The sequence below is a fragment of the Saimiri boliviensis genome, chromosome 1 (assembly GCF_048565385.1).
Source record: "Saimiri boliviensis isolate mSaiBol1 chromosome 1, mSaiBol1.pri, whole genome shotgun sequence".
NCBI lineage: Eukaryota > Metazoa > Chordata > Mammalia > Primates > Cebidae > Saimiri > Saimiri boliviensis.
In genome coordinates, this window is record NC_133449.1 from 228385484 (window position 1) to 228410861 (window position 25378).

The following is a 25378-nucleotide window of genomic DNA, read 5'->3' on the forward strand; positions in this document are numbered from 1 at the left end:
CTTCACTGGTAAATTTTATCAAACATTTAAGGAAGAAATTAAAACAAATCTCTACAATCTCTTTCAGAGTATAGAAAGGCATTTCTTATAATGCCTTTGTTTGGTTTTGATATTAAGGTATTTTATTCTGTCTTACAATGCCAGACAAAGACATCATAAGAAAACTACGGGCCAATATCTCTCACGAACATAGATGCAAAAATCCTCAATAATACATTAGCAAAATGAATCCAACAATGTATAAAAAATTCTCTACAATCTATTTCAGAGAATAGAAACAGAGGGAATACTTCCTTACACATTTTAGAAGGCCAGCATTACCTTACTACCAAAACCAGACAAAGGCATTATAAGAAAACTACAGGCCCATATATCTCATGAACATAGATGCAAAAATCCTCAGTAAAACATTAGCAAAATGAATCCAACAATGTATAAAAAGAGAAATAGACCATAACCAAGTAGGACTCATCCTAAGTGTGCAATACTCATTCAACATTTGAATACCAGTTAACGTAATCCATCACAACAAATGGCTAAAGAAGAAAAATTATATGATCATATCAACAGATGCACAGAAAGCATTTGACAAAATCCAACACTGATTCATGATAAAAACTCTCAATAAATTAAGAAAAGAGAACTTTCTCAATCTGATACGGAATATCCACAAAAAAACCTATAGCTAATATCATACTTACTGGTAAGAAACTTGAAGCTTCCCCAACTGGGATCAGCAACAATGAGAAGTTGTCACCTCTTACCACTCCTTTTCAACACTGTAGTGGAAGTACTAGTTAATGCAATGTGGGAAGTAGAAAAGTTCCTTTTTAGAGTTTCCTCTCATGTAAAGTGTGCTAATAACTTTGTTAAGCCATATCCTATGAGGCTGTTAAACATGCCATGCTTACAGGCATGTAGTACATTCTAGTCTTTGTACTTTAACCAAGATATCTGTGCTGGATGTGCTCCCAGGCATGTCCCAGCTCTCCACTGCTTTTACCTGTTTAGAAAAGTTTTAAGTTATTAGCCAGTCAGGTTTTAGTTTAGATTGTGAGGTCTAGCTCCAGCCAACGCATATCAGACACAGCAGTAAGGACGACCCCAAATGCATAAGGGATAAATTTGTGTGTTTTCCTTTGTTCATTGTACTCTCATGGCATGATGGCTAGTGAAGGTACCCATCCTGCAGTCCAGGAAGTAAAAAGCGCGTTGCTGAAAGATCCTTTGTCTCAGTGCTAATTTTTCTTTGCGGCACCAAGCATCTATTTCCAACATGCAATAAAACAGGAAAAGGAAATAAAAAATGCTTTGGTTCAAATTTTGTCCCTTCTGAAACTCAAGTTGAAATTTAATCTCCAATATAAGAGTATTAAGAGGTGGGGCATTTAAGAGGTGATTGGGTGATGATGACGGCTCTGTCATTCATGGATTAACATCAAGCCAAATGTGGGATCTGAGCCAGAACCAGGACAGAGAGCCCCAGTGCGGTAATGCCTAGTTGAGCAGTGAGAACAAAACCCTGCTGAGATCTCAGAACCGTAGAACTGCCAGCATTCAGCTCCAGCCTGGGAAAGCTGCAGGCACTTGACTCTTATGTGTGAGAACTGACACCTGGGTGAGCCCAGGAAAGCCTAGGTGGTGGGAATGCTCACTGAGGCCTTGGGATTGAATCCCCACACCAGTGTATCTAGGAAGCAAGACCTGGAACCAATGAAGGTTATTCTGGAGCCTCAAGGCTTAGTTTTTCCTTTGGGTGTTGGACTTATTTGGGACCTGTTACTCTTTTCTTCCGATCTCTCCCTTATGAAATGAGAATGTCTTATACCTGTCCCACCATTTATTTTGGACGTAGATAACTTGTTCGATTTCACAGGCTCACAGCTGTAAGAAATTTACCTCAAGACAAATTGTCCCTTGAGCATTACTCACAGCTGATTCAGATGAGACTCTAGATCAGGCGTCCCCAAACTTTTTACACAGGGGGCCAGTTCACTGTCCCTCAGATCGTTGGAGGGCCACCACATACTGTGCTCCTCTCACTGACCATCAACGAAAGAGGTGCCCCTTCCTGAAGTGCAGCGGGGGGGGGGGGGCAGATAAATGGCCTGAGGGGGCCGCACGCAGCCCGCGGGGCAGTAGTTCGGGACGACTTTGGGGCTACTAAAATGGAATTAACGTATTTGTATATGAAAATGACACAGAATTGTGGGGGGCAGGAGCAGAATGTTGTGGTTTGAATATATGTCCCCTCTAAAACTCACATTGAAATTGAATTTCCAACATAACAGGATTAAGAGGTAGGGCCTTTAAGAGGTAACTGGGTCATCAGGGCTTTGTCCTTATGAATGGGTTAATCCATTTGTGGATTAATGGATTAAGGTGTAATGAATTAATGGGTTATCATAGGCGTGGGTTAGTTTCATTTGAGTGGGTCTCTTGTAAAAGCCAGTTTGGTTTTCTCTAGTAAGCCCCCTTGCCATGTCATGCCTTCTGCCATTTTATGAGGCAGTAAGAAGGCCCATACCAGATGTGGCCCCTTGACCTTGGACTTCCCAGTCTACAAAACTGTAATAAATTTACTTTGTTTATAAATTGCCCAATGAGCCCTCGTGTAAACTATGGACTTTGGGTGGTAATGACGTGCCAGTGTAGGTTCATCAATTGTAAGAAAGGTAGCATTCTGGTGGGGGATGTTGAAAATCGGGGAGGCTACATAGGGGCAGTCACAGGGGTATATGGGCACTCTATATACCGTCCTCTTAGTTTTGGTGTAAGCCTAAAACTGCTCTAAAAAATAAATAAATAAAAAAATAAAAAGTATCTAAAGGTCTCCTTCATCATATCTACTACAACAGTATCTATCTCCAGGGGATCTTCAATCAGATTTGCCCAGGATTTGCAAACCAAACCAAACCTTCAGGTGACTTTGAGGCAGTTAATTAAAGGAACAAGCATTAAATTCATAAAACCATTTCCTATCAAAAAGATGAAATAAGACAACTAGTGTTTGCTAGACACAGCCACGGGAGCTAAAGAAAGCACAGAGACATTCATAAGACAACATTTCTAACGGCAATAAAATCTTAACTTAATCACTTAGTGCTGACTTATCCTGTGGATTTTAGTACTGGTATGTTCAACTCATTAGAAGATGTGGAACTGATTCAAGATGTTTTCTTTCTGTCCATAAAGAATATATTTTGTGTAGAGTACAAATACTCCACAGTAGGTGCTCAATAAATATTTTCTGAATTATACTAAGTTAGACAAACAAATCAGTTACTAAGTACTTGAATGCTTATTACCTTCCCATTCTCTTTCAAGATAAACACACGTATCCCACTCTGAGTATACAGCATTCCCTGAAGCTGGGTGGCAGAAGGGGGAGTTTATGTAAGTACTATGGCATGAAAATTGTTAACTATGGGCCACTTCGAGAAATATCTCTTTTCACCAATGTTTAATAGAAATAAATTATGCTGAGAGAAGAGGCCAATTGTTTTGCTTTTTTCAAACTGTTTTCTAATGAGACTTAATAATTCATCGCTTTTCTAAAACTTAATTACTGAGTCTAAAAGGCTAGATAAGATTTAAGTTTATATTCATCAAGATAATAAACAGAACTTATCTTGGTGATGCATTCAAGGCTGTTAATGATCCTTGGAAATATGGGTCTAGAAATATTTCACTGATGAGTACACATATACTCACATAATACACAGATACACAAATAAATCAATTAGAGTCAAATGTATGTATTTGCCAAAATTCTACTTTAAAAAAAAATCTGCTTCTTATTTAGGAAAAGATTAGTGTGAGGTTATAATATTCAGATTAAAGATTCCTAACCTCCTATCTGTTTACAGCTTTTCATCCATTTACTACTTCTTACAACACACTGTATGGCACATAGTAGGCACTCAATGCATATGGAATCTACAGATTTCAACCTAGTGTTCTAAATGGCCAATTGATAATACAATCAATTTAGGGATAAAGCTTGGAGCTAACTCTTATGCAAATACCTAATTCTGCTAGATTTTAATATTTTTCCATTGAGTACAAAGAGCATTTGAAGTGATTTAGGACAACATATTCTAATGAAAGAATTACAATGAATATGAAATTAAGATTACAAGCCATACAGTAGATTGTTACATATGAGTTTAGCAGGAGCTTTTAAAATACTAATTCTTGTGTACCACCTTGGAGATTCCAATTAAAAAGATGTGTGAAAGGGCTTAGGAAGTAGCATTTTTAACTACCATCCCTAAGATTCTGATGCAGCTTTTCTAAGAATGACGCTAGAGAAATACTCCTATATAAGAAGAGAAGGGGAAAACTAAACCAAATCTGTTTCCACACCTGAACCTTGAGTTTAGCTCTTGCTGTCTTGGCAGCCAAGACAAAAAGGAATTAAAGCAGCAGCAGCCACTGGCTGATAGCAGGAAGCCTGGCAGTTTGTCAGAAAAGGCCAATAAATTGCTTCAAATCTTTTTGTAAACAGGCACAGTATGCACATGGAGAGAAAAAAATGTCCCCAGCATTAACAAAAAAATAATTTACCAGATGGCATTTCATGTAAAGGACATAAGTAATAAAAATGAAAATGTTCTTACAAGGAATTTTGGAGAATATCAAATGAGTATTTCTTATTCCAATCTATTTTAAGCATGAGAACAAACTTTTAAACCCTGGTGGTGGGATTCTGAGTTGGTACAGCCTCCTTGGAGAACATGAAAGATGCTTGTTCCTTACAATCCAGCAATTCCACTGCTAGATACTATATCCTAGATTGAGAAAAACTCCCTGTTGAAAAACTAGGAGTTGAATATGAGACAAGTAATAAATATGACTGATTATATTAGGAAAAAATTGGCATCAAGAAAAATGAGTGAATACTAATATATTCACACAATAGACTATCATAATTAGGGAAAAATTTAATGAACTAAAAGTGTATGTACCCATATGGATGAATTTTGTAAATATACCACTGAGGGGGGAAAAATCACTTACAGAAGAATATAGTGTGATACACTGTGTCTAAAGTTTAAAAGCATATCAAATACTTCTATGCACTCTTTCAAAAAACATATCAATGAGTGAAACTATAGAGAAATGCATGGGATGGATGCCAAAGTCAAGGACAACCAGTTAGTTACTATGGATGGGGTAGAGGGCAGTGGGATTAGGGAAGATTAGAGGTTGGATTGTATTGTAATGTTTTATTTCTTTAGTAGGGTGGAAGGTGCATGGAGGATTATTATATGTCTGAATTATTTCATAAAAAAATAAATGAAAGTTACAAGGGCATAATATCAATCTACATTCTAGGGATATAATTTAACGTGGTCCATACAGATTCCTTTCCAATGGTAACAACAGGAAGATGGGGGGAGGGGTGCAGAGGAATGGTTAGGGAACATGTCCCATATACCAGAGGGCAGTCTGTCCCAGATGGAGCTCTCAGAGGTTAAAGAGATCAAGGAGTATCTGTACTCCAGATACACTGCCGCCATTAAAAAGAGCAAGACTAATCTGTATAAACTGATAGAGAAATATGTCTCCCACATATTAGGAAACAAAAGCAAGTTATACAACAGTGATGCTTAGTACGAAACCATTTTAGAAAAGATGTATACTTGTATACTTGTGAAATGTTACCTAAAGAAACGTGCTAGGCTTGGGAGAATGGAGTGTTTTTGTTTCACTTCATGCCCTAGTACACTGTTACTTTTCATAATAAGCATCCATTATTTTCATAATTCAACACCTGATTTCTCCAGCAAGGGCTTGGGGAAGTGCTTCCACACCTTGGTTTCACTTTAACATTATCTGGGATACTTTTTTAAAATGTGACTTCTAGACCCTGCCCTAGTCCAACTTAAAATTTCTGGAGGTAGAGTTCAGGCATCAGTATTTTTTTTTAAGTTCTGTGAAAAAAAAACCTGAATGTGCATTAAGGGTTAAGAATGCTATATGAGCAGTGTTTTTATTATGAAAATGAAATACATGAAATATATGAAAATGAAATACATCTTTCCCCAGACAAAATGCCATCAACTCCTAAAGGAAGAAAAACTAGGGTTACTTATAGGCTGGGAAAAACTTTGTGGAAAAGTAAGTAGGGTCTGATATACTGAAGTGCCCAGAATGGTCACTTCAGTGAATCCGGGGTTTCCAAATTCCATGCCCCTGAGTAGGGAGGATAAATTTGCCCCCCTCCACAAAAAAAGTTACCAGACTGACCATGTAAGCATTTCACCAGATTCCTGTAAAACATCTCATTTAGCCAAGGCGGGTGGATCATGAGGTCAGGAGTTCAAGACCAGCCTGGCCAAGATGTTGAAACCCCATCTCTACTAAAAATACAAAAAGCTGGGCGCAGTGGCAGGGGCCTGTAATTCTAGCTGCACAGGAGGCCGAGGCAGGGGAATTGCTCGAACCCAGGGGGGTGGAGGTTGCAGTGAGCTGATATCACACCACTGCACTCCAGCCTGGGTGACAGAGTGAGACTCCATCTAAAAAACAAAACAAAACAAAACTCATTTTGACCAATACTGGTAATCTGTGAGGGCAGGGAGATTGTACTTTTATTACACACATTTATTTTAGAAATTAAAAGATTTATATAAGAAAAGAAAAATCACCATAAAGCCATGTCCCCCATGGTATTTTAGAATAAGCTTTCTATCTAGATGGCTTTCTCTGCATATATTTATATATACTATTACTCATACAAAAGTGGAATGAATGCCAGGCTTTGTAACTGGCTCTTTTTCATATATTACAACAAGCCTCTCCTTCCATATAACACTACCCACCAGGACCAAGTCACTGCAAAATATATCCCTAAGTAGCTAAAAAAACTGATATGTTTGATGGAGTTAATTGAGAATGAATCCTACTTTGAGAGGATGAATCCTACTATGAATGAATCTTACTATGGGAGAGAATGAGACTGAGAATGAATCCTACTACGCTGAAACAACAGATTTGGTGCTGGCAAGGTTTAAAGCTTTGTTGTTCTTTCACACAGTGACTGGCAATTGGGCCAGCTCCTTCAGGCTGTTCCTGGGTCATGAGATAAAGGCATGTCTCAGCATGGAGGAGGATGTGCAACTTCTATGCGACCACCTTCCATGGCAGCCACTTCCTGAGGAACAGGAGGAAACACACTGCCATCATCCTATTCTGTGTGGGTGGTGCCTCCAGGTTCCTGGATTCTCAACTCTGTACAGTCTTCCAAGAGGGAAAGTGTCAGGGAGATTAGATTTGGTCAACTTCTGTCAATGAGAATAGCTAAGAGCACTTCATAGTGATTTCACATCCTTTTAAAGCTTATTCTCAAATCAACCTTGTGAAGTCAGTATTAACAAACTTTTTGTTTTATAGATGCAAAAACTGATGGTAAGTTTAGAAAAGGGAGTACTATACTCACACATATATGAAGATAGATTTTAAAATCTAAAATACTAATGGCATAGAATCTGGAAGAAAAAAACTGTAATGTACTGGGTACCTACTATGTGCCCGGCACTCTCATGTACTTTATTTAATTCTCACAATAATATATGAGAGTAAGCGGCATCATCTCCATTTTACAGGTGAAAAACTGAGACACTGAGAAACAGTAATTTGGAAAAGGTCACACAGTTGTTAAAAGGGAAAAGCAAGATTTATACTCAAGTGTAACATGTCTGATTCTTTTGACTATGGCACAGCACTTCTCTCAGGGTTCTAGAAGGATGAAGTAACTTGTACATGGTCAGGACACTAGGGAACTTGTACAGAATCCTGAATTTTCTAGATCTAAAGCCTCTATTCTTTCTCATACACAGCCTGTTTACTCACATTTTGCAGCTATTTAATATTAGCAAGAGATCTAAGAATCCACTGACCCATCAAAAACTGTGTAAAGTCTAGGATTTTACTCTACTTAAAAGCTAACAAGTTGCTGGGCGCAGTGGCTCAAGCCTGTAATCCCAGCACTTTGGGAGGCCGAGGCGGGTGGATCACGAGGTCAAGAGATTGAGACCATCCTGGTCAACATGGTGAAACCCCGCCTCTACTAAAAATACAAAAAATTAGCTGGGCATGGTGGCACGTGCCTGTAATCCCAGCTACTCAGGAGGCTGAGGCAGGAGAATTGCCTGAACCCAGGAGGCGGAGGTTGCAGTGAGCCGAGATTGCGCCATTGCACTCCAGCCTGGGTAACAAGAGCAAAACTCCGTCTCAAAAACAACAACAACAACAACAAAAAGCTAACAAGTTAGCCTAATACCCTTGGTTTCATAGATGCTGGCAGAAGACACAAGACCATTGGGTTAGAGACAAAGAACTTTATTACTCATGCATTAGCATCCAAGTCCTGTGAGGGTGATGTACCATGAATGCTGTGCATACAGCAAGGGAAGCGAGCTTCCTCTTTAAGGGGAGAACTACCTTATCCCTCCAGGTTGCTTGCTGCAAGCACAACCCTGACAAATGAGAAGTGGTCCATGTAAAGAGCAATCAGGGACTTTCTTGGCATACTCAGTAAGAATATGCAGGGACACAGAGCCTATGGCAGACTGCTTCTATAAACATGACTTGAAGATCGATAAACTACCAGCTACTCAAATGGCAGAGCACAGAAAAATGTCCCATATTTCGGCATTTAAATCTCCATAATCTGCATATTTCTTTTTGAAATGGCTTATGTAATTAGTTATTATTTAATGCTTTAAAGTTGTGGTCAATTTTGAAATATGGGATCAGTATTTCTGGGTATGTTTCAGACTAATGAAAACTTCCAGGATGAAGTGAAAACAATGTAATATAAATGTGAAAATAATTTCATTTCTGATTGACTTTAATTTATATTACTATCTATAATTACTGCCATCCTGAGTGGGATAGGTGATACACGATGGAGTAGAGTTCTTTCCCTCAAATAGTGTACAAATAGCATGACGGCATGGGATAATCAGTTATGAACTAAGATAGATACTGAAATAAGACAGTGAAATAACTGAGTCCAAATAAATAGAGCATTAAGAGTTCAGAGTAAATAGATCATGGTGGAAGGAAACGGTCAGAGTAACTGTCATAGAGGTGGGACTTAAAATTATAACTAACATTACTGAGGAACTACAGTATGTCAGGTTCTAGATTGTTTTATGTGCATTATTTAAACTATACAACACCACACTGGAATATAAGTATCATAATTATCCCATCTTATAGAGAAAGAAGCAGGTTAAGAGAGCTGAATTGCCAGCACAGTCTGATACTCAGATTTGCCTGAGACTTCCCACTTTAGAGACTAGGGTCCAGATTGAGCAACTAAGCTTAACCCGGACCTTCATAAAGTACAAATCTCCTCTTAACTCAACATCAAAAGGTGCACTGGCGCACAGAGTGTTCTCAGGACAGACCAATGCCCATGACACTGGAACTTTTGCTCTTTACCTTTGTATTAATAATTTATTCTGTCACATACCTAAACTTAAGTGTTTTCTTTATAAAACTAAATCTTACACAGAAATTTGATGACTTTTTGACTCCCGTGGCAAATCTTAGTTAAGCTCCAATATACTATTTTAGATGGTGTTTGAATCACAAGGGGATGCCTCAGTCAGATTCCAGAAATCTGGACTAAGAAACAGAGCTATGTCAACACATCTTATTTATATTAAAATTTTTATCATCAGTTTTTCTGCAAATATTTACTGCATGTCTACTTAGTACTAGAAATGGAAGATAAAAGGTATGCAGAATAAGCACAATTTCTGTCTCAGTGGAGCTCGTGATCCAGAATAACATAACTGAACATTTGTTTCCTAAACTCTAACCAAAGGGACCCAATAAAAACTTGTCTATGTGATACTACCCAATATATTCTTCTAGCTGATTTTATTACTAAAAGATTGTTGCCTAACACAATAAAAAATGTTTAAGTTGCCTTCTTAACTAATTAATTTATTTTTATTTGGTTTTCTGGGCACTGTGAACTATTTAATTGAACGAGTTTTCTTTGCGGAAACCTTTGAACCAGATTTGTGGCTTATCCACAGCAGTGCTGGTCAGTGATGTTTTAATTATCAGTCATGGCTCCATTTTAAGCCCTTATCCTTATTTATTCACTTAGGCTATTTTGAATTTTCTGCAAGCTGCCTCATTCCTTTCTGGAAGATGGTAGGATAAACATGAATGAATGAATGAGCAAGCAAATAAATACATATACACATCCACTTCTCTAGCATTGTATGATCTTATTGAATTGTAAAGATTTGCTTCTCCATCTTCCTTACTGCTCTTGACCTCCATGAAGACAGGTAAATTATCTTATTCAGTTTTGTATCCCTAACATCTAGCATAAAACTATGGTGCACTAAGGTTTTAATAAAAATATGACTTTGGCCAGGCACAGTGGCTCATGCCTGTAATCCCAGCACTTTGGAAGGCTGAGGCAGGCAGATCACTTGAGATCAGGAGTTCAGGACCAGCCTGGCCAACACGGCAAAACCGTGTCTCTACTGAAAATACAAAAATTAGCCAGGCGTGCTGGCAGGCACCTGTAGTCCCAGCTACTCGGTTGGCTGATGCAGGAGAATAGCTTGAACCCAGGAGGTAGAGGTTTCAGTGAGCTGAGGTCACGTCATTGCACTCCAGCTTGGGCGATGGGACCAAAACTCCATCTCAAAAAAAATGTCTTTAGCACAACAGAGCTTAAATCTCATTATTGCATCAATATTAACATTTCCTAATACCATTATAATTTCCATGTCATTACTGATGACATGGTAATGTAAAGGCCTTCTTATCACATAACTCTACTGCTGTGCCACATGCTACAAATTAATGCTTTTGATGCTTTTTCTTCTACTCCATTCTACTGCACTAAAAAAAAAAAAAAAGAAGCTTATTTGGGTCAGCTGGACATTGGCTGCATCCTGATATGCTATGATGTGGAACACAAAGCACTATCTAGGAAGTATTGCCTCAAAATGCTAATTGCAATTCAATGCATTGATTTCACACCCATAGTTTGAAACAATGCTTATCCTACACAAGGGATCTTGTCTCTTTCTTAACTGGCTAAATCCCATGAACTTTAGAACAAAAAAACCCTTATAAAAAAATCCAAAGATGTACAACAAAGAAAAATGCATAAAATAACTCCAATGCAGCCATCATCTAACTCAAACAATGACCAATCTCATTGGCCAATCTCATTTCATCTCTATCCTGCCAAAGTTCCCTATCCATCCTTGATTATTGTGCTGTAAATCTAAGGTAGCAGATCATGTAACATGTAAACATTTTAGCATGTATCACTAAAGTAAGGATTTTTCTATTAAATCATAAAATAAACCCTTTGATTTTACTTGTATCTACAAACACTCCTGATATTCTGCTCAGTAACAAGATCCCCTTCCAGGCAAATCCCCTTAAACTGACCAAGAATTTTTTTCTTTTTTCTCTTTGTTTTCTTAATACTGTAACCAAAATAAAATACCAGTTTTGTTTTTCTTATAAAATAGAAAATGAATTACAATCTTAAGAACTAAAGAAAGACTCTTCAAATTTCTTGAGTTAGTTTAGACATATGGGGATCAGGATAACATCTATTTGGTAACACAGCATCAAACAGAATTCAGGGTACTTTGCTTTGTTCATTCTCAGATGAAAAATGAAGCTTTAAAGCATTTTAGTGTCCATTCAAGAATATCAATATAGCATGTGATATATTCTGATGTGATTCCACAGTCAAATATTACATAAATATGTAGCTGGACAACTCAGACACTCTATACACGGAGCTTGACTATACATATAGAGACTGTATTTACTTTTTAGAAATGTACATGTAAGAACTCACAATGCTCTAAGAACTGATAAATCAAAGGTGTCAGACAGATGAAACTATGAATTCTCCTTAGTGAAACAAGGATATTTCATTGATATTCCTAATGTGGCATAAAATTTAGGTTTACACATTGAGGATAAGAGTTAGTCAGTTACATGCAATGTTTTAGAGTAAAAACGAATATAAACAAAATGATCTTGGTCCAATGCCTTTTGCAGTTTGTCTCAGGTCTGCTCCTAAAATGGGGAGGGTGGACTAGTTTTCAGACTGTGCTCTACAGAGCCTAACAGCCAAGCCTCCAAGCCTTCTACCCCTGGAAGACAAGGCAGATCTGTTTCTATATTTTCAACTAAAGATTTTCCTTCAAATAAGAACTCGGCTGGGCACGGTGTTCATGCCTATAATCCCAGCACTTTGAAAGGCCAAGGCAGGTGGCTCACTTGAGGTCAGGAGTTTTGACACCAGCTTGGCCAACATGGCGAAATCCCTTCTCTACTAAAAACATAAAAATTAGCTGGGTGTAGTGGTACGTCCCTGTAATCCCAGCTACTCAGGAGGCTGAGGCAGGAGAATAGCTTGAACCAGGGAAGCAGAGGTTGCTGTGAGCTGAGACAGCGCCATTGCACTCTAGCCTAGGAAACGAGCAAAACTCCTTCTCAAAAATAATAAAAATAAAATGTAACAAGAATTCATTAAGAATAATTTGGAAACTACTGGACAAAATTAACTCCTAAGTCTTTTCTAGTTCTAACATTCATAATAAAAATCACCTTTTTTTTTTTTTTTTGAGACAGGGTCTCACTCTGTTGTCCAGGCTGGAGTGCAATGGCGTGACCTTGGCTCACTGTAGCCTTTACCTCCCCAGGCTCAGGTGATCTTCCCACCTCAGGCTCCTGGCTAATTTTTAAATTTTTTGTAGAGATGGGGTTTTGCCATGTTGCCCAGGTTGGTCTCAAATACCTAGACTCAAGTGATCCTCCCACCTTGGCCTCCCAAAGTGTTGGCATTACAGGTGTAAGCCACTGTGCCTGGTCTTGGATTAATTTAAGCTCTTAAATGTTGAATGCTTTAAAAGCATCTAAATATGTATATAAAAGGAAAATGCTTATAATAATGTGGGCTTCAATTATTTCCAAGAATACATTCAAATTGAATTAATGTTCTAACCTCGTGAAAATGCCATCCACAATCCCAATTGTTGCTTCTTCTGCAGGAACATAGGAGCCAATCTGAGCCATGATGGTAATCAACGCAACTTGTTTTATGTAGGAGCTCTTTCCACCCATGTTTGGTCCAGTAATTATCATTACTCTCTCTGAGTCCTCCTAAAAATTAAAAAGGAATTTCACTCATTGTACCAGAAAAGTTTTAAGGTAATATCCACAATTTATCCCATAAATGGAAATGCATTAGGCAAAACAATACTTTGCAGTGTAAATATCACGAAAGGAAAGAGGACCTTTTTGTCTTCAACCTGAACTGTGTGATACTGCTGAAAAGTCAATTCTTAGCAGTACACACAGCTATTCCTGGGTATTAAAAAGCAAAAAAGACCAAAGTGGATAACTGCTAGGGCTTTCTCAGTAAGCATTTTGTGATCGGCCTATGTGGACGTTCTCCCTATTGCTTATGTTTAAAGTCTATCAATTTCCATTTGTCCATCTTAAAATGACAGGTGTTACATATCTAATCACCCAAGGCCCTATTTGGGATTGGCAGCACATGAATTTTTCAGTTACAGGTAGATGACTACTAAAAGATATTTACAACACCAAATTCTAGATATTGGTTTATCAGAATTTAATTATTTACTAGCATTCACCAGAGCACGTGAAGGAGGCAGAACTGTAACTCTTGCAAGAACTTAATTTTCTAGAATTTCTCTGTATTGATCAATTATAGTATTTTCCATGTACACACCACTGCTAAGGGAACTTGTCCAATGACAGCCCTTGGCAGGTGAGTTAGCCCAGGGCATCTGTGCTCTGTGCTATGTGAATCCCACACTTTGGCAATAGCTGCCTGGTCACAAGCCAGCAGGGCACAGTGGCTCACTCCTGTAATCCCAGAACTTTGGGAGGCCAAGGAGTTAGACTGCTTGAGGCCAGGAGTTTGAGACCAGCCTGAACAACATAGTAAAACCTCATCTACATAAAAATTAGCTGGGTGTGATGATGCCAGTTACTTGGGAGGCTGAGACACGAGAATCACATGAATCCAGGAGGCAGAGGCAGAGGTTGCAGTGAGCCACTGCATTCCAGCCTGGGTGACAGAGTGAGATTCCATCTTAAAAAAAAAAAAAAAAAAAAAAAAAAAAAAAAAGCCAGAACCAGCCAATGGGCCTAGCATAAAATCTTCTCAAACTAAGCCAATCAAATAATCTTTTGGGAGTTAACTGAGAACCAGTGAGGTTCAATTACTTGGTAACTTGAGAGACTGAAAAGAATCATAGAAAAGGCCAGGTGCTGTGGCTCACACCTGTAATCCTAGCACTTTGGGAGGCCAAGGTGAGTGGACCACCTGAGGTCAGGAGTTCAAGACCAGCCTGGCCATCATAGTGAAACCCCACCTTTAAAAAAAAAAAAGAATCATAGAACAAGGCCATAAGACACTGGGGATCATGAGGAAGTAGTTAAGAGAAAATAAAAGATATGATAAAAAATTATTTAGACGGGGCAAAAGGGTTAGTTAGTAATGAAAGGAAGAAAAGATACACAAGAGAGAGCCAAAAGGAGGTGAGAAACTTCTCACAATTAACTGGGTATCAAAGTAAAGCCTTACAAAGTATAACTAATGGGGGATAAAAAGAAAACCTGTTCCATCCCTAAAGCTGCATCATATTCTAATTAGCCACACATTTCCAATCTCCCTAATGCCAAACTGTGCTAGTGATCCTGCTCTTTCTGTGTGATTCCTTTCTCTTATGGCTCCATATGGCTTTATAATGCACCTCATACATCTCCTTTACTTGAAGGAGCTTCAGTGAATCTATGTTTCGTGTGACAGGAAGAGCCTAACATAATAAGAACCTTGAAAGTAGTTTGGTATAAACAGAATAAAAGTAATGATAAAAGTAAAATGAATTCTACAGAGATTAAAAATAAGCCTGTCATAAAACAATGACAAAACTAATGAAAAAAAAAATGAATTCTACAGAGATTAAAAAATAAGCTTGTCATAAAACAATCAAATATTTGGCATGATCAAATATTTTATCTCTTTTTAATCTCTTTTTTAATATATGTCTTTCTCTCCTTTTTTAAAAATCACAAAATGACACAAGAAATAGAAAATCTAACAATCCTATATTTATTAAATTTGTAAAAGCCCTTCCACAAGAAAACCTCTAAATGCAGTTCCTCACTGAATTCTTGCAAACATTTAAGAAAGAAATAGCACCAGTATTACAATAATTCTTCTAGAGAACAATAAGGTTTTTCCAAATAATTTCAAATTTGAGTATCAATATTCTTGATATTAAGAACATTACAAGAAAAATTACAGACCAATTTTATCTATAAATGTACATGCAAAACTTTTAAATAAACTATTAATAAATCAATCCAAGGTTATATAAACCATTTAGAGCTTTTGAGGAATACAAAGTTGGTTTAGTACTCAAAGTCCAATCAGTAAAATTCACCATATTAACAGAATAAAGAACTATATAATTATCTTCAACAACGCAGAGAAAGTATTTGACAAAATCCAAAACTCACTTGTGGAAAAAAATGGGCAGGAAAGGGAAATAAAAATAAAAGGTATAAGGATTATAAAGCAAATAATAAAACTGTCATTATTCCTATATGTTATGATTGTGCTCCCAGAAAATCCAAGGAAATCTATAAAAATTGATATCTGGATACAAGTTCAGTATTCAAAAATCAACTTTCACCTATAATTTAGCAACAAATGTAGGCTGAGTATCCTTTATCCAAAATGTCTGGGGACAGAAGTATTTCCAATTTCAATTTTTTTTTGGATCCTGAAATATTTGCATTATAAATAAAATTTAAAATGCTCTGATATCCAAAGCTTTTTGAGCACCAATATGATGCTGAAAGGAAATGCTCATTGGAGCATTTCAGATTTTGGATTTTCAAATTAGGAATGCTCAACCTGTAATTCAAAATAAAACATTTTTAGTGACACAATTTACCACAGTATCAAAAGAAATCAAATATCTAGGAATAAATCTAACAAAGTGAGCAAGACACTATACAGAAAACTACACAACATTATTGGAAAAAATTAAAGAAGACCTAATTAAATGAAGGAATATACCATGTTCATGAACTGGTTGTAATGCTATAATAATTACAGTAGTGTGATTCGGCACAATGATATACATACATAACCAGTGGAATGGAAAGCACAGAAACAGACTGATATGTATACAGTTCCCTGATTTATGACAAAGGTGACACTGCAGCGCATTTGACAAAGGACAGTCTTTTCAACACAGGATGCTGGCAAGATATGGAGAGCAATCTGGAAATGCCTAGAAAGACTGTGTCTACTGGTCTACATGACCCAGCAATTCCGCTGTTAAGTATCTACCCAAAAAAACACACAAGTGCTCAAAAAGGCATGTATAAAACTGTTCGCTGTAGTATTGTTTGTATGCATTCATAATTGACAAAAACAGAGGTAATCTAATTGTCTATTGTTAGGAAAATAAATAGATCTACTTGTACAATTATTAAGACAATTGTTTACAATGCAGAATACTAAGATAGGCTCAGTGAGACATTAATGTATATTTTTAAAGATACACGAAACATGATTATATGCTTAGTTGATACATATATATGTGTGTGTGTGTGTGTGTGTGTGTGTGTGTATATATATATATATATATATATATATGTCAAATAAAAGAATAAAAACCATGCATAAGGATAATAAGTAACATCAGGATAATATTTGCCATGGAGGGTAAGAGGTGAAGAGGGAGACAAAGAAATAGCAGTTAATTATGTATGACCTTAGCTGTATCTGTAATTTTTTACTTACTAAAATTAAATTCCTAAATATTACAAAATGTCAATCTCTATGACATTTGTGTGATGGGTAAATAGATGTCTGTTACACTGTTTTCTATACTTTTTCATCAGTTGGAATCATTAAAAATCAAATGAATTTTCTTAGTTATTTCATAGATCACCATCACAAACAATTCAATAACTCCTTACAAACACATTTATGTAATTTAGGAATAATTCACATAACTTCCAAATGACATTTTGTTATTTGGAATTCCAGAACATTGTATACAAGTAAAACAATAGAGAAAAGTAAAAAATGGAATGTGCAAGAATGTAATGGAAGAGAGAATACCACACAGAAGGGTTATGTGTGTCGTGCCAAGGCTCCCTGAACTGTGACCACATTGTTAAAGGAGCTGTCTCAAATGGGATTACCAAATTCAACAAGCACATGAGAGTGACCAATGGAAATGCAGAAACAGAAATGTTTTCAAATCAGTAGTTTAGGAAAAGACAGGAGGAAAAAAAAGAAAAAATAAACACTTCTTATTTTGTAGAAAGCTTAGGCCTTCCAATACCTTGAAAGATAAGAGTATTTATACTTATTGTTCAATTTGGCTTTTTCATGCAATGAGAATCAGTAATTTGACAGTGTATTTTTTTAAAGTATTAATTTGGTAAACTAACGTAGTTTACTAAGTAAGATTTGTAGTGGTAAAGCACATTATCGTACCATTTAGAGTTAGAAGACGGGTTCAGTTTCTGGCTTAGCCATTGGCTAGGCTAGATACATTTCATTTTCTCATCTGTAAGACCGAGTAATAATGGAAATCCTAGTCTTACATGCATTTTGTAAAGTTTAAAACAATTAAAATATATATATGAAATTCCTTTGAAATTATAAATGCCATAATCATTTTTATAAATCATAAATTCTTAAAAATAAAAGATGCCCAAAGCAGCCACACACAGTCCCAATGCCCCATAAACTAATTAACTGAAACAGAGGAAATGAACTAAAACAAATGAAAATACATTTGGTTTAGGTCTAATGTAAAAGTCAGATGTGAAACTTACTTGAAGACCTTGATAAGTAAAATTCTGTGTATGATATTTACATGAATAGAAATGTTACTCTCTTCTGAATTTAAATTATATATACACTGGTGAAAAGGATGTATTACCCAAAGTGATTAAGCAAGTCTGACAGTTTCCAATATTTTCAGAAGGAGTAATGTTTTTTATACTGAACTACACAGAAACTGCCAGCTTTTAAAACTATACAGTCTTTGAGTATTTCATTTCTCCTGAGTTTAATACAGAATGATGAAGTTTTTAGTTGATTTGAACTTTAGGATTTCAGAGCTAACGGACACACAAAAATCATTCTTTGTACATATGGGGAAAAAAATCTTATAAAAAATTTCACAGTTCCAATATTTAAACAATGTTTATTTAGCTGGGAAATAGGTTTCTTTCTGACATCATCCACCAGTAAGTGGTGAGTGAGTGACAGAACAAAATTACCCTTAGACAACTTCTTCAACCAGGTCAGGGATAGCTACTAAAAACCTACAGAAAACACAGGCTTAATGGTGACATGAAAAGTCTTTCCTTAGGTCAATCAAGACACGATATCCACATTTTCCTGGAGGTCCCAGATAGCAAAACATGACAATAAAAATAAATAAAAAGGCATTAGGATGAGAAAGGACAAAACAAAACTGTTATTTGCAGATCACAAAGCTACCCATAAGGAAAACTAAAGGGAATCTCCATACGAAGTATTGTAATTGATGAGAGGATCTAGGAAAGTGGCTACATTTCAGATCAAGATGTAAACTCAGGTGCATTTTTCTATAAGAGCAACAAATAATTAGAAGACTATTGTAAAAAAGATATGACCTATATACCAACAAAAAATACTAAATAATTAATCTAATAAAATATGTAAAATTCCTTTATAGAGAACATTTAAAAACTTTATTGAAAGGACTTAAAACCAAAATAAAAACACAGCAGGTCCTCAAATAATGTCATTTCATTCAGTGTCATTTTGTTACAAAATTGATAAGGGAAAAAAAAAATTCCCAGCCAGGGCCACTGTGTTTGCACATTCTCCCCATGCCTGTGTGGATTTTCTCTGGGTATTCCGGTTTCCTCCCACATCCCAAAGATGTGTAAGTTAGGTTCGCTGGTGTGTCTAAATAGCCCCAGTCTGAGTGTGGGTGTGTGTGAGTGTGCCCTGTGACGGGGTGGCATCCTGTCCAGGGCTGGTTCCTGCCTGGTGCCCTGTGCTGTCAGGATAGGCTTTGGCTACCTATGACCCTGAAATGGAATAAGTAGGTTGGAAAATGAATGAATACAAATAATTGTCAAGCAAAAATTCAAAAGGTATGTGATAATCATACAAATGCATGACAATAAACTGATGTAACAAAAGTGGTAAGCAAGTCTGCCATATGTATTGCTGGCTTTTGAGCTGCATGATAGTAGGAGGTGCTTCTTACCATTTTCACTAAGCAAACATGTATTCATTTGTTCCTCGATTTAACCCACCATTGCTATGACCTCTTTCACTCCCTGATTTACCAAAAATTGTTTATATAAAAATCTTAAGTTTTTATTAATCTTTAACATATAGTTCATATTTATTTCAATGTTTTATATTAGAAGTGTGTTGGGTCTTTATTTAGAAGTCTGACGATGTTTTTTGTGGACAGAAGTATGACATAGGAATTTAACTTTGTATCCATTAGCCTATGATAAAATTAGTTTCATTTTATGTCATTTCACTTAAAAGTTGCAGATTTTTTTTTTTTTTTTGAGACAGGGTCTTGCTTTGTCACCTAAGCTACAGTGCAGTGGTGCAAACATGGCTCACTGTGCCTCAACCTTCTGGGCTCAAGAGATCTTCCTGCCATAGCCTCCAGGGTAGTTGGGACCACAGGGTGGTTGCCAACACATCAGGTAATTTTTTTTATGGACATGCGGTCTCGTAATCCCAGGCGAGTCTTGAACTCCTGGGCTCAAGTGATCCTCTCACTTCAGTCTCCCAATGTGCTGGGATTGCAGGTGTAAGCCTCCATATCCAACCAGCAGTTTCCAAGAACCTACTGATAACGTTGAGTGAGGACTCACTGTATAAACTGTTTTCATGGAGGGACATATTCACATGTTCACCTATGTATCATAAAGATGTCAACTCCTCCCCAAACTGATCTATCGAATCAATGCAATTCCAATAAAAATCTCAATTTTTTCCCCTAAGAAACTGAGTAAGTTGATTCTAAAATAAAGAGAGGAGCAAATGCTAAAGGAAGTTCTATTAGAAAAACAGGTGGGGAGAACTTTCCCTACAGATATAAAAAGCTGGTTTATGGACAAACACTAAACAGTGAAAAATAAAAGTTCAAAACAGCCCCATAAAAATATGGAAACTTAATATATGATAAATAATTCCATAAACTGATGGGAAAAGTATGGATTATTTGAAAACCGGTGCAAAACAATTGACTATCCATACAGAAAGATATGAGATTAGATTCCTAACTCATTTTATTCATGGATAAAAATATTCTGAGTAGACTGATTAATGAGTTAAATTTGAAAATTAAACTTTAAAATGCTGATAAAAGATTATAGGAGAATATGTTTAAGACCTCAGGGACTGGCTGGGCATGATGGATCACGCCTGTGATCCCAGCACTTTGGGAGGCCAAGGCAGGCGGATCACAAGGTCAGGAGATAGAGACCATCCTGACCAACATAGTGAAACCCTGTCTCTACTAAAAATAAAAAAAAATTAGCTGGGCATGGTGGCGTGTGCTTGCAATCCCAGCTACTCAGGAGGCTGAGGCAGGAGAATCACTTGAACCAGGGAGTTAGAGGTTGCAGTGAGCTGAGATTGTACCACTGCACTCCAGCCTGGGTGACACAGACTCTGTCTCAAAAAAAAAAGAAAGAAGAAAAGACCTCAGGGATTGAAAGATTTCTTATTTAAGGCACAAAGACATTTACTCATAAAAGGAAAGACTGATACATTCAACTTTATTAAAGTTAAGACTTTTTCTGTCATCAAAAGGCATCATACTGAGGCCAGGTGTGGTGGCTCATGCCTGTAATCCTAGCAGTTTGGGAGGTCAATGCAGGCAGATCACTTGAGGTCAGGAGTTTGAGACCAGCCAGGCCAACATGGTGAAACCCCTTCTCTACTAAAAATACAATAATTAGCTGGGCTTGGTGGTGCATATCTGTAGTGCCAGCTACTCAGGAGGCTGAGGGAGGAGAATCGTCTGAATGCTGGAGGCGGAGGTTGCAGTGAGCCAAGACTGCACCACTGCCCTCCAGCCTGGTCAATAGAGCCAGACTCTGTCTCAAAAAAAAAAAAAAAAAAAAAAAAAGGTAGGGGGCATCATACTGAAAGTGAAGACAAAAAATTACTTTAAATAATCTCCTTTAGCTATAAAAATTAGATTCCTCATCATTTAATGTATTTAAAGTGTAGAGTATCTCAAATTTTCTAATAAATTCTAATGTATATTTCAGCATTTAATTGTGTGCATTAGGGGAAATTTACATGCTTGAAAAGTCAAAAATACTATTAAGAAGACTTAATTGTTCGCAGAAGTTTTTTCTACCATCCCTTCTAAATTGGCTTGCCTGACCACTACGTTTATTTCCCAACCCACATACCAGTTTTAACACTCTTGGCTGTTTTGGTCTGAGGTCAGGTAGCAAGGCTACAACTTTGAGAGCCAGACCCTGCTGAAGCAGGCAGCAAAATACCAACACACTCAGTGCTTTGCTTTGGCATCCACTGAAACATGAAATGTGATGAAGGTGGTTAGACTAGAACAAACTCCAAATAAAAACTTTACTTTCTGGAGATGACTGGTGGATTCCTGTGGGTCTTTTGGCCCAAGGTATCAGAAAACAAGTATTACAAGGTAAATTATTCTGTCTTCACTCCTGTGACAGAGACCAAAAAGATCCCTACTGTTGAGGGCTAACAAAGAACAGGACTGCCGAGTCATATACATGTTATCAAGGTCAAATTAATTACTTTCCTTCCAGAGTTTCATCCACTGTTGCTGGGCATAGTGGTATAAACAGTGCTAGCCTTTCAGGCTGAATTTGCCACCTGCTGACTGTAGGGCCCTAGGGCCTTTAGTGAACATAGGTAGTTGTTAGACAGTGGTCACATGGGCCTTGGGTGAGACCCAGTGTTGTGTTGGTTTCAGGTCTGATCCAGTGCAGCCACAGAGGTGCTTGTGTCACCCCTCCACCAGCTCTAGGTGGCTCAGCAGAGACAGAGAGGTTCCATTTGTTTGGGGAAAGTAAAGGATGAGAACAAGAGTCTCTGCCTAGAAATCGAGGGAATTCTCTAGAATATTATGCAAAACCACCAAGGTGGCACCTCTAAGAGTCTATTAAGAGCCACAGCATTACTGGGCTTAGGGTGTCGCCTAATGCAGACATAGCTGCAGTGACCACAGATTTAAATCAGAACACCCAAGTCCCTTTGAATACTTGGAAAGCCTTCTCTAGTACAAGTACAAACAAGCTAGGCTGTGAAGGATATAATAAATACCTAATTCTTCAATGCTCACTGGGTCAAACCTGAAGCCAGCACAACACTGAGTCTCACCCAAGGCCCATGGTGACGACTGTCTGACTACTACCTATGTTCACTCAAAGTCCTAGGGCTCTACATAAACTAATGCAAAAAACTGAAGTGGACATACAAAAAGGGAAAAATATTCCACACGTATTGACTGGAAGAATAAAGACTGTTTAAGTGTCCATACTACCTAAAGTAATCTACAGATTCAATGCAATCCCTACCAATGACATTCTTGACAGAAAGAGAAAAAAAGTCTTAAAATTTCTGTGGAAACACAAAAGGATCTGAATAGCAAAAGCTGTCTTAAGCAAAAAGCACAAAACTGGGGGCATGACATTATCTGACTTCAATTTATACTACAGAACTAGAGTAATCAAAACAGTGTGGCACTGGCATAAAAACAGACACATAGACAAATGGAACAGAATAGAGAACCCAGAAACAAATTTACATACCTACAGTGCACTCATTTTTGACAAATGTGCCAAAAACCTATGCTGGGGAAAAGGCAGTCTCTTGAATACCCCAATGAATGAAATTGGACTTCTACCTCTCACCATGTAAAAAAATCAAATCAAATGGAATAGAGAGTTAAATCTAAAACCTCAAACTATGAAAGTACAAGGAAACACTGGGAAAAATCTCCAGAACACTGGTCTGGGCAGTAATTTCTTGAGGAATACCCCACGAGCACAAGCAACCAAAGCAAAAATGAACAAATGGGATCACATCAAATTATTAAATAAAAATCTGAACAGCAAAAGAAACAATCAACAAAGTGAAGAGAAAACCCATAGAATGGGAAAAATATTTGCAAACCATCCGCCTGATAAAGGAATAATAACCTGACTATAAAAGGAGCTCACGTAACTCAACAGGAAAAAAACGAAAATAAAAAAATTTTAATGGGCAAAAGATCTTAACAGATATTTCTCAAAAGAAGATATACAAATAAACAGGCATAGGAAAAGGTGCACAACATGACTGATCATCAGAGAAATGCAAATTGAAACTACAATGAGATATCATCTCACCCCAGTTAAAATGACTTATATTCAAAAGACATGCAATAACAAATGGTGGTGAGGATGTGGAGAAAAGGGAACTCTTGTACACTATTTATTGGTAGGAATGTTAGTTAGTACAACCATTGTGGATAACAGTTAAAGTTCCTCAGAAAACTAAAAACAGAACTACCGTGTGATCCAGCAATCCCACTGCTATATATATGTATGCCCAGAAGAAAGGAAATCAGTATATCGCAGAGATATCTGCGCTGCCATGTTTATTGGAGCACTATTCACAATAGCCAAGATTTGGAAGCAAATTAAGTGTCCATCAACAGATAAATGGATAAAGAAAATGTGGTAAATATACACAATGGAGTACTGTTAAGCCATAAAAAAGAATAAGATCCTGTCATTTGCAACAACATTGATGGAACTGGAGGATATTATGTTAAGTGAAATAAGCCACAGAAAGATAAACTTTGCATGTTCTCACTTCTTTGTGGGAGCTAAAAATTAAAACTACTGAATTCATGGAGTAAAGAGTAGTTACCAAAGGAAAGAGGATCCAAGATGGCCAAATAGAAACAGCTCTGGAGTGCAGTTCCCAGTGAGAATGCAGACAGTGAGTAATCACTGCATTTCCAAATGAACTTTTTACTGCCTACAGACCAGGAAATTCCCAGGCAGAAAAGCAACACGAGTCTCCAGCATGGCTGTTTCAGCCTGCACAGCAGGTCTCTGCACAAAAACACAAAAATCTGGGTGCCGATTCAATAGGAGTCTGGAGCACCTGGGAGACAGAGTCACTCATTCAACTGAAAAAAAGGGGGCTAAAACAGGGAGCCAGGTGATGTGGCTCAGTGAATTCTACCGCACAAAGACCAGCAATCTGAAACGCTCTGGACTGAGAGTTTCACAGCAAGCACAGGAGGCTGAGACAGGAGAACTGCCTGAACCCAGGAGGCGGAGGTTGCGGTGAGCCGAGATCGCGCCATTGCACCCCAGTCTGGGTAACAAGAGCGAAACTCCGTCTCAAAAAAGAAAATAAAAGAAACTAACTCAGAACCACACAACTTCCTGGAAACTGAACAACTGGCTCTTGAATGCTGACTGGATAAACGATGAAATGAAGGCAGAAATAAAGATGTTCTTCAAAGCCAACGAGAACAAAGACACAACGTACCAGAATCTTTGGGACACATTTAAAACAGTGTCTGGAGGAAAATTTATAGCAATAAATGCCCATATGAGAAGCAAGTAAAGAACTAAAATTGGCACCCTATCATCAAAATCGAAAGAGCTAGAGGAACAAGATCAAAACAACTCAAAAGCTAGCAGAAGTCAAGAAATAACCAAGATCAGCGCAGAACTGAAGGACAGAGATACAAAAAATCCTTCAAAAAAAATCAATAATTCAAGCAGCTGGTTTTTTGAAAAGATCAACAAAATAGACCACCAGCCATAATAATAAAAAAGAAAAGAGAGAAGAATCAAATAGATGCAATAAAGTGGATATAACCACAGATTCCACAGAAATACAAACTACTATCAGAGATTACTATAAACATCTCTATGCACACAAACCAGTAAACTTGGCAGAAACAGATAAATTCCTGGACACTTGCACCCTCCCAAGCCTAAACAAGGAAGAAGTCAAAACCCTCAATAGAGCAATAACAAGGACTGAAGTTGATTCAGCAATTAATAGCATACCAACCAAAAAAAGCACAGGTCCAGATGGGTTCACAGTCGAATTCTACCAGGCATACAAAGAGGAACTGGTACCACTCCTTTTGAAACTATTCCGAACAATACAAAAAGAGGGAATCCTTCACAAATCATTTTGTGAGACCAACATCATCCTGATACCAAAACCTGGCAGAGACTCAACAAA

General features: G+C 37.4%; 1 protein-coding gene across 4 annotated transcripts in view; it reads right to left on the bottom strand.

Annotated features, from left to right (window-relative positions):
• Positions 1 to 25378, bottom strand: part of MSH3 (mutS homolog 3) — a 265070-nt gene that overhangs the window by 47104 nt on the left and 192588 nt on the right. For all 4 annotated transcript variants that reach the window (XM_074384262.1, XM_074384265.1, XM_074384261.1 and 1 more), the window contains one exon: positions 13028 to 13185. In XM_074384262.1, coding sequence (XP_074240363.1) covers positions 13028 to 13185 — 158 coding nt within the window. The remainder of the gene's footprint in view (positions 1 to 13027; positions 13186 to 25378) is intronic.